We start from the raw sequence: 10,912 nt of genomic DNA, 5'->3' as shown, positions 1-10,912 counted from the left end.
ACAATCCCTGCCAGCCTTTGCCAGGCTGGATTTGTTGTAACCATAGCGACACCGTTTCTCCAGACCAAAGTTCAATGATTTTACAGTCTTTATGACCACTGCTGTTCCATTAAAGTTTACCAGGGTAGCTCCATGCCAGCACAGAGAGCGGAACACTGATAGCGAGGAAGAGGAAGCAACCTCATGCTAAGGAGGACTAAAGCAAAGAGAACACCCTGATCTGGTGGGAAAGCTCTGCCAAAATGCCATCCAGGACAAAAACAGCCATGTTTGGCTTTGCTTTTCTTACCTGCCTTTGCTCCTTCGTGGTGATCTGCGTTGTGTTGGCGAGCCAGCACTGGATGAGTAGCAAGGTTCGCTTTATGGGCACTAACTCCAGCACGACTGTAAGCCTCACCTATGGACTTTTTAGTGGTACCTGTGCACAGTCTGTCGATGCAGGACTTCAGCTTTCATCAAAGACTTTCAAAGGTGAGTGGTGTTGTGCCTTGAAATGGATGGTGGCTTCTTGCTCATGCAGGTGGTGGATGTAGGAACCACAGCTCATTCTTGTGTCGATCTGTAGCTATAATGCTTTGAGTGAAAGCAACTATGGCTGATGTGCATTCAAGTGGTATAAAATAAGGCCCCTGAAAGCACAGAAATGCTTCTGCATTCTTGCCAATAGCAATTCTTCAGGTTACCTGTGATCTTGAAACAAGGGGAAAAGGCAAAATAGGAACTTCATGTAAAACTGACTTGAATTTTCAGAAGCTGTCAGTGAGGAAAAGAAAAGCAACAGTCACCATGTTATTAAAGGATTACAAAGGTACTTCACCTCCCATTGTTTCTTAAGCTTTCACTATGTTAAATTGTTTGATTTAAAGCACTTTGCCACCTACTATCAAATTAGCATCATCTTTGTAGAATGTTCTGTGAGGCTGCTGAAGGGAAAAGAACATGTAAAACTATAATTTACATAGATACAGCACTCATACATGTGCTGAGCCTACACATTAATCACAATATTCCTTCAAGAGCATCTCATTCCAGTTTTAAGTGGCATTATCAAACTTAACTATTTGGTTGGTGTTTTCAAAAGGTATGCTTGCTCCTGTCTCTTTTACTTATGTTAGACTGAATTACAACAGAGCTTGTCATCTTTTATAAGGCCTTTCTGCCCCACTCAGTGTGTGGTATTCAGTCAGTCCTTGCTGCCACAACTGAGATGAGATTTGGAAACAAGGTTATTAGAACATTTCAGCAAGCATCCAGTAGATTCAAATGAAACTCTATCTTAGGTTGGTGGGCAACAGATCTTACTTGTTGTGCATCTTCGGGTCTTGGTGTTTATCCTCAATGGTAGAATTGTTATAGAAGAAAATGAATAAAAATGGTTAAATAATTAAGGAGGATGGAAGAATGGAGAGATAAGTGAAGAGAGATATAGGAGTATTATATGGGAATAAAACAAAGTTAAACATAATGGGAAGAGCAGAAAGGGTTTTACCTAGAAAGTGCCCCATCCCTGGCAGTGCTCAAGGCCAGGTTGGACACAGGGGCTTGGAGCAGCTGCTCCAGTGGAAGGGGTCCCTGCCCGTGGCAGGGGTTGGAGCTGGAGGAGCTTTAAGGTCCCTTCCAATACAAACCAGTCTGGGATTCTGTGATGAAAGTTAAGATGAGCATGAAAAATCTAGTATGAGAAGCAAAGCATGTCAAAAAGTGAAAGAGAAATAAGAAATTACTCATACCAAGTACAAATCACACACTTGGTACTGGTTTCACCCAATTCAGCAAAGATTCACTTACCTCTATGCACAAGTAGCCCTAGTGATGTGAAGACAAGCAGTCACAAAGCCCAAAGGCAGATAAGCCTGAAAGTGGTTGCAGGGATCAAGGATGTGCACTCAATTTATCTATCTTCCTGCCTGACCAAGTGCAAAGTAATAGTGCTGATGTACACATGTGGATGTGCAAAAAGCCAGTCAGAAGAAGCCTAATGAAAATTAAGAAGAGTTGGTCAAACCATTTCAAAACATGAGATGTACTTTAAGAAATGTTCTATTCCTGTAGGCTGCTGTAATATGTTCCATCACAGAGAAGCCCCCAAGGTAGAGCCCAGCAGACCTAAACCTCTGGATGGTTCCTATCTCCAAGCTCTTTCCCAACTCAGTTTACTACAGAAAGTATATGTGTACAAACAGGAACCCACATTCCACAGTAGCTAAGCTGTACCATGCAAGCCAGTTCCAACTATAACAGTTATGTTGTTATGAAAACCCTGAGCACAACAGTATTGACAGCAAAACATACAGTATATAGTAAGTTCATTACAGAGCAAATGCAAAATCACAGGTCAAACCAGTTTATTTATAATCAGATCAGAATAATCAAAGTCATTTTTAGAAAGGTAAATATGCATTATAAAAATAGATTAGGTAAAGTTGTATCTCCCCATGCCAATTGGCTCAAGCCCCAGATCTGGCACCATGTGGGCAGACTGTTGTTGGTTTTAACAGGGCTTCTGTGAAAGTGAGATACTGGAATGGGTTGCCCAGGGAGGCTGTGAATGCTCCATCCCTGGCAGTGTTCAAGGCCAGGTTGGACAGAGCCTTGGGTGATATGGTTTAGTGTGAGGTGTCCCTGCCCATGGCAGGGGGTTGGAACTGGATGATCTTAAGGTGCTTTCCAACCCAAACTAGTCTATGATTCTATGATTGCAGGGCAAGGATGGAGTCTGGCAGGTATCTGGGGCACGTACCTTGCCTTTGCTTGCACAGCAGCTAGTACAGCCCAAACCCAGGGCCTGGGAGCTACCATCAGGTAGATTTTAATTACAATTAATGACAAGCAGTCACAGACCACTTACATCAGGAAAGGATTTCAGTTTTATATATGGTCTATGCGCATCTTATAGAATCATAGAATCCCAGACTGGTTTGGGTTGGAAGGGACCTTCAACCTCATCCAGTTCCAACCCCTGCCATGGGCAGGGACCCCTTCCACTGGAGCAGCTGCTCCAAGCCCCTGTGTCCAAGGTGGCCTTGAACACAACCAGGGATGGGGCAGCCACAGCTTCTCTGGGCAACCGGAACCTTGGTGGTGACCATGGTGGTTTTCCCCCTACTAGATTAAGTCTTTTGTACTTATCAAACATGATCTCAGTTCTCACATATCCATTTAGGGATGAGCAAAACAAGTGAGCTTCAGGAGTCACTGGTTGCCTTGAACAGCTGCTAAAATAAAGTCATGCTTTATGAATAATCTATATACAGATTTGCCCACATCCCTCAGTAGTTGCATTGGGCATATATCCAAGGTGAAACGAACTGATCTGATGTTACTTCTTAGGCTTTATACGATGCATGACTGTCACATATTAAGTATGATTCTGTATACTCTTGAAACAGGAAAAGTACTTCACAGCACTGCATACATACTGGTTTTAAACTCAAATAATCACATCCTCCTAAGACAGTAGAAGTCCTTCCTTTTGTGATACCCTTAAGTAAAGGGATCACTTATGCTGTGGAGAAATGAAGTGCTGTGCTTTCTCTTCTCCAGCATTTCAAACACCAATAAAAAGAGCTAAAAGCATCCTTTTAAATCCCAGCACGATCTGTCGCTCAGCAAATATGCCTTGGCTTTGGGTCTGTGCTGCGCACCCTGAGGGCATTGTTCAAATGGCTTTGTCATATTTGGGTGTGAGAATAGGAGAATGGGAATCATGAAAGAGTAAATAAAACATGATGGCTTAGGGGTATAGATTATATGTTAGCAATAGCTCTGGTTAGCTTTTATTAGTGGCCATAGAGGAGGAGATTATCAACATATAATCTTTACAAAGACCATAGCTTATTCTTTCAGAAACCACACCATTAAAAGACATATCTGAGTGTAAAGATGAAAGAAAAACAAAGGAACAAACTGCAAGTGCACAGTGAAATGCCTACTCAGGGTAGCCTCTAACAGACTGCCATGAATGATCTTAATAGAGCAATAAATCAAAGCGACTGCTTTGGAAGGTCTGGGAATGAGCAGAATGTAAAAGTTATTAAATAACCTAAATCCTTAGAGTCTTCATTAGCTGCTTTAGTGATTTGTCTTAGAAATGACCCACCTATGAATACCATAGTCTGTAAAACAGACTATGCTTTGCTTGTTCACAAGTCTAACATGCAAACATCATGAGCAAGCTGCAGGAAGAGGCACACCCAGAGAGTCCTGTAACATCAGGGTTCATCCATGCTTTGGCAACCAGTGAGACCAACAGCCCCCAAGGATGTCCTTGGGATTTGCTATAGCAGAGGTGAATCTGCTTATGTTAACTTTAAAAATACATGAAAACTGCTTGGAAACTGCTGGGATTTCATTATTGTTGTCATTGGTGTCCAGATGTGCTGTGGGAGCTCCTGGAAAGTAGAAAGCTGAGCTCTGCTTTGGGGGGGTTTGTTTGGTTTGGGGAGTTTTGGCTTTGTTTTTAAGTGAGCAATTCATTGTGTATCATAAGTGATTGTAGACCTCATAAAAGCTGCCAGAGCAGCACTGTTTCAAATAGACTTTCAGGCTGGCAACTGGACATCAATCACTATCAGTTCAGTAAAAGTTTGCAATATTCTATCCATCCATCCAAGAATTAAAGATGAAAAGACAATAAACAGTAAGGAAGAATCAGAAAATTAAGGAGAGAGCTTGGCAAAGGCAAAACCTTCTGCTTTCATTATGGAATTAGGCTGTTTTATAGCGATGCAGAGGTTATCCAGCTGTGGGCTACTATGAATCCCATTCCATAGATCAGCTACTGTGGAATCCTTCGGTTTGCACAGACTGCTTTCTGTTAAACCCTTACTCCTGTGCTGTTGCAGGTGTGCTTACAGCCAGAGACTGGTAGAGTAACATCCCCTGAGCTGCAGAACATGGTCAGAGATAGACAAGCTCAATCCGGGGGAGCAGTAGGTACAGCCAGGCAATAGTGGAGATGGTCTGAGTGAGCAGAATAAGTGAGGCTGCCAGAGGGAAATGACACAAACCTGTCTGATTCAGCTCTAGATTTATTTCTTGAGCTCGGCAATGCCCAAGCAGTAAAGCTGCTTCAGTACAAGTGCATGCTACAAGGAGCATCGTTCTGCCTTCCATTTAATTGAGTGATGTCTCCTGAATGTCTGTTTTTCCTATTCTTCTAGGACAATTGCTTACATTTACAACTGATTTCCATAACACATCCTTACCTGCCATTTTCCTCAAACAGAAATCAGCTCCTACCAGCAATATTATACAAATGAGAGAGAAGCTCTCCATTTATTTCCAATAGCTCCTTTTGTTATTATTTTCTCTTTATGGGGCTTTCACTATTTTTCCTGCTATGATTTCTCCAATCTATGCTCTAACTGAATACTTTGCAGTAATGGCTTTGTAATAAAAGCTACAAAGAAAGGAAGTTTTCCTATGGATGGCTGTCTATCACAACATGCATTTGAATAGAGCTTGAAAACATTGTCATACTTGTTACAGGGTAAGGCAGCCACAGGCACATTATAGCTGCCTTTTCAAGCTTTAAATTAAAAGGAGAATAATACATTTCAAAGCAACTCTACTGCAATTACAATTTGAGTATATTGCACTCACTTAGCAGCATCATATCAAATACCTACACGGACTGAGGCAAAAACAATAAATTGATTATAGTCCTGGAGGGATTGACTATGTGCATATATATATATATATATACATGGCCATCCGCACATATAGCTACAGAAACTACAGCATGTGAATGCTCCATCCCTGGCAGTGTTCAAGGCCAGGCTGGATGAAGCCTTGGGTGCCATGGTTTAGTGTGAGGTGTCCCTGCCCATGGCAGGGGGGTTGGAACTGGATGATCTTAAGGTGCTTTCCAACCCTCACTATTCTATGATTCTATGATCTATGTGTATTAAGTGTAATTAGCTAAAGGAGAGGTGCCAGGATGCTCAGATCCTGGACACGTGGCCTCAGCCTTGAGAGTCAGAGCCCAAAGGCAGGGCTGAGCCCACATACACCCAACACCAAGCCCAGGGCCACCAACCCCTTGGGATCCGCAGTGCTCTGTGCACCCAGTTCTCCCAGTAAAAACAAAGCAGGAGTTGCTCCTTGCTTTCAAAAGAATGGAGCAGATACTGCCTCCACCTATTCTTTTTCTGCAGGACATGGAGACATGTATGTAGGTATGTACCTAATCAGGATACAAACCCCAGCTCCACCATGCCTCATCTCTCCATAAATCATAGAATCGCAGTCTGGTTTGGGTTGGAAGGGACCAGTTCCAACCCCCTGCCATGGACAGGGACACCTTCCACTAGAGCAGCTTGCTCCAAGTCCCATCCAACCTGGCCTTGACTGTGCTTAGTTACATTTGCCCTAGCAATTCAGGCTAAAGGGACTTTTAGAAGCTGTTCCCCTTGTCAGATTCATTCCATATGAGGGGGAATGCTGCTATATTAGAAGGAAATAATCTACAGTTGGAGCCGAGTTTTAGAAAGGCACCTGTACAAGTTACCAGTCATCTCAGGACCTATGGGCAGAGGAATACCTGGTTTTCTGATCTGATTTAAGCGATTTCTGTCTGTCCATGTCAAGAAGAAAGATTTACAGGAGTATTACAGAATAGGAGTTTCCTACCCAACCGATGCTCCAGAAGTTTGTGTGCTTGCAGGATGTTCAGCCATGCACTTATTTCATCCTAATGTGCCTTCATCCCCTTACAGATTCAGGTTCAAGTGCCATGTCCGAGCCTACTGTTCTTTGTACATCCCGATCTCTACAGATCACCTATTATTAGCTTTTATTATTAGCTTTTAATTACAGCCCTGTCAGCAAGCCATCAGCTCTTCTCAGCCCACCAGACTGTGCTGGAAGGCAGATTATCAATGCTAATCCATTGTATTTCAGTTGCAGATAACCTGAGCAACACCAGTGCAAAAAGCATGATCACAGCTATTATTGTGATCCTGGTCCTCAGTTTACTGAGTTCCCTCCTGAGCTCTGGATTTACCTGCACTAATGCTGTCAGTAATCCCTACCAGACCTTTCTGGGACCTATTGGAGTCTATACCTGGAATTCCTTATGTGGTGAGTAACGCGTCCCATGCTGATCACTTTCTGCCCACCATATGGATGAATATTGAACTGTCATCAGTTCCGAGATTATGGAATACATATATGTGTGAAAAGAAGCACTTGGAAAAGGGTTCTGTTTAGGTTTTTAACTGCCTCTGCTGGGATATCTGGAAACTACCTTTTAAGTACCAGTAAAACAGCATTATGTACTTGAAGTGACACCATCGATCAGTAGGAATCAGGGTTCACCAGCAGCAAAAATGGAAATGGAAAAGCCCTAAGCAGGTACAGCATCATTTAATGCATGACGCACACCGAGAAGAATAGGATGACAAATACATAATGAAACTGTAACAGAAGAGTGTGCACTAGATGTGATTACATTGCAGTCTGTAACCTCATTAAGACATTATGTCATTACTTTATGGTATTTGTAGCATGTTTGTTACTTAGTTACCTACATATCAAATCGAGCCTCTAAGGTCTAATCCACAGGGTGGACTTTAGCTTCGTTTCTGACACGCATTGAGTCAAATACACCTGCAGCAGCATTAACACAGGGATTTGGCAGTTAGGAGGACTGAGTCATGGTAAAATGTATTTCCTTCTCTAATATAACACTTTCACAGATGAAAATCAGCTTTAGCACTCCCAAAGCAGAGAAGATAAAAGGTAGAGACAGAGTTAGTGGAGATGTGAACCCTGTCAAACAGATCCCTGGAGGTATAACCCCTCATTCGCCCAGGAATGCTCCCAATGTGCCTTCCTACCCTCTTCACCTTGCTATGGCAACGACTCCAACTCTCACTCTCCATTTGTCTCAAGCGGATTTTGTGTTCCTCTTATTTTGTGTTCACACTCAGAAAACTTTCTTTGGAGACACCTGATTACAGAGTACTGCATTGTGAATACCCTGTCCTTCAAGAGCTGGTCAGGCCTGAGGATGCTTCACTGGTGGAGCTGGAGCTTGCTCTCCTTTGAGCAGCATCCTGTGCTTCAGCCACTCTCTGTGAGCTGCCTTTGCCAACCCCACACCTTGGTGAAAGGGAATCATATAAATCAATGTAGTTTTAATGATAGCAAGTGCAAGTAGGGGTGTGAAACCCAATCCTTTCTCTCCAACCAAGGCTAACACAGCATTCAAAGACAGATGCTCAAACAGCTGTGAATGCCTTGAAACACAGCAAAAAAAGGTGTGGAAAAGCCTAAGTTTAACAATCATTCAAATTTGACACAAGCAGATGGGTAAGTTGTTCGTTTTCCAAGCCCAGCACCCATTACACAGCCTGAATCTGCAAGCTTTGACCTGAAATGAAAGGACCATGGGCATGCCAAAGTAAATATTAGTGAGAAAGTAAACCCCAAATGCATTGACTGAGGACTGTGATTACTTTTTACTGCCCTCTAAGTGCTATGACCTGGAAGCCTATTTTGCCCTGGGCACATCTTTATAAGCATTCATGCATCATTTGATGTGTGAGTGCATCTTGAAGGTTCCTAATTCTCCTGCCAGATGGCATGAAAGTCCAGTGTCCACCTGAATAAAACCCCTGAACCTGTTTCAGCATGAACATGTGTAGGAGGGTGAACCTAGAGGGGAAGGAATACACATCTACTCCCCAGTGGTCAGAGATTATGCCTGCATTATGGAAGCAGAAATGTAAAAGCATTATTTAGCTAAACATCAAAGTAACCAAACTTCTATCATCATCATATATTTCTATGGCCACACAGGATATTCAGAAGGCTATGGGAAGTAGATCCAGAACATAGAATCCCAGACTGGTTTGTGTTGGAAAGGACCTTAAAGCTCATCCAGTTCCAACCCCTGCCACAGGCAGGGACACCTTCCACTAGAGCAGTTGCATCTCCTTTTGGCTCATCACAGCATCACTGAATGATTTGGGTTGGAAAGAACATGAGGTCTTTAAGTTTAAGCTCTTAAACAAAGCTGAGCCATCCCTGGGTGCAGAGCAGGTTGCTCAGGGTTTATCCAGTTGTGCTAATACACACTCCATGAATTTGGGCTTGTATCAAATAGGCATTCTGGAAGCCACCCAAGGGGTGAATACAGTGTACTAAATTCAGTGCAAACCAATTACACTGAATGGCCTTATCTAAGAATAATCAGAAAGAACCCATTCATTTTAGCAGAAATTACAAGTGCCAGTGTGAAAACACACAGTAGATGCTATTATGTGGGATGAAAGTTCTTTAAATGCCCTCCTATTTGACTAATGGAAAACTCTGGATTAATCTTTGTCCTACTCCTGGTGTTCTAACCAATTCAAGTAGACTGTTTACAAGTAGCTACATAAACATTACTACAGCTTCACCTCTAACATTGGTATTTATGTTTTCTAGGAATCTTCACACTTATAGCCATGATACTTTTCCCTGTGAGCATAGAAGAAAACAGCCTGTCTGTCAAACTGGCCCAAGGATGCTTTGCCTTTCTGCAGACACATGTGGGATCGGAACACACATATGGATATTCATACTGGATCATGCTGCTCATCATTTTTCTGAACATTGCTTCTCTCATCATCATATACTTCTATGAACATGCTAGATATTCTAAAAAGAAAGAACAGGAAAGACCCATTCAAAATGAACCAAAAGATGTCATTCTCTTTTAGGGAATACCACTGAAAAGAGGGTGTAAAGGAAAATGACTATTTAACACGGACAATAGTAGCTGATCATATCCATCCAAATTGAAGTGTGTGTATACTTTAACAAAACAGCTTATTGTGTCTTCAATGCAATTTGATTTTATCCTTATGCTGGGTATCAGTGTCATACTAATATGTTTCCATTGGTAAACATGCTGCCTACACACCTCTGGGTAGATACGGACCAAAGGGCACAATGCCACCACTGTCCCATAGGAATGGACCTCAAGCACCTTATGGCTCTGCTCTTCCCCAGAGGGATCACTGGAAGGGTTTCTCCTCTCCATACCACTGCTACCACCTTCCCAAGGGGACTGCTGCCTTCTTGCCCATGCAGTATGGAAGGGTGGGTTCCCACTTCTGCCTTCTGGATCTCTCTGGACCACATCTGTGGTAGCTGACCTGGCTCTCTGCAGGGATGCACCAACATCACCACACCATGAATGTGCTTCTGCTTTGCCCTTGGTGCTTGCATGGGAAGGATAGAGACATGGCTTGGGTTGTGTATGTAATTTAGGATCTCAAGGGGTAGAATTAGTGCAAACACCAGGAACATTGTTGATGGTGAGACACGGCCACCAAGGTATTGGTGCTCCATTTTGTCCTGCAAGTGTCCTTAGGAATCTTCTCCTGCTGGTCCCTATGGCACTGCCCTGGTGCCTGCAGGCAGGATTGCAGGCTCCTGTTCATGGGCAGGAGTGTGAGCACCTGAACAAAGTCACCTTTGGTCTGGTATCTCCACATCAAACCTCTCAACACTGTCAGCACAGCCCCTGTCCCATGCTTGCTTTGCTTGGTGCTTTCACCCAGGGCTTGGATAGCAAAAGGATGTGCCATAGCCTATAGGAGACAGCACAGGAGCCCTGTAGGTGCAAGTTATTACTTTGAGAAACATCAGCAAAACCCTGTTTCCAGCTGTTAACAGCAAAGGGCAAAGCTGCACCTTGAGCAAGCCTGGCCATCTGCTTCCCATCTACTACACCAGACTGTCATTTTGCCCCAAGACAAATGCCAGATAGTGGGCTTTATTAGTGATGATTTATGACCAGTAACATCCCTGTGTCCAGATTAGCTAGCACCATAGGATCCCAAACTGGTTGGGGTTGGAAGGAAGCTTAAGCTCATCCAGCTCCAACCCCTGCCACGGGCAGGGACCCCTTCCACTG

At 43.2% G+C, this 10,912-nt stretch overlaps 1 protein-coding gene across 1 annotated transcript; it reads left to right on the top strand.

Moving 5' to 3' along the window:
* The first annotated feature begins 242 nt into the window (after window positions 1–242).
* CLRN3 (clarin 3) lies at window positions 243–9,710 on the top strand. The gene is made up of 3 exons (XM_034062592.1): window positions 243–471; window positions 6,904–7,083; window positions 9,436–9,710. The coding sequence occupies exons 1-3, from the start codon at window positions 243–245 to the stop codon at window positions 9,708–9,710; spliced, it is 684 nt and encodes a 227-aa protein (XP_033918483.1).
* The last annotated feature ends 1,202 nt before the right edge of the window (window positions 9,711–10,912 follow it).

This window comes from Melopsittacus undulatus, chromosome 4 (genome assembly GCF_012275295.1).
Source record: "Melopsittacus undulatus isolate bMelUnd1 chromosome 4, bMelUnd1.mat.Z, whole genome shotgun sequence".
Lineage (NCBI taxonomy): Eukaryota > Metazoa > Chordata > Aves > Psittaciformes > Psittaculidae > Melopsittacus > Melopsittacus undulatus.
This window is presented reverse-complemented; position numbering and strand designations above follow the sequence as displayed.

Coding starts and splice junctions, on each gene's coding strand:
- CLRN3 (XM_034062592.1), top strand. CDS start 243: ATGCCATCCAGGACAAAAACAGCCATGTTTGGCTTTGCTTTTCTTACC. Junction 472..6,903: donor TTCATCAAAGACTTTCAAAG/GTGAGTGGTGTT, acceptor ATTGTATTTCAG/TTGCAGATAACCTGAGCAAC. Junction 7,084..9,435: donor TACCTGGAATTCCTTATGTG/GTGAGTAACGCG, acceptor TATGTTTTCTAG/GAATCTTCACACTTATAGCC.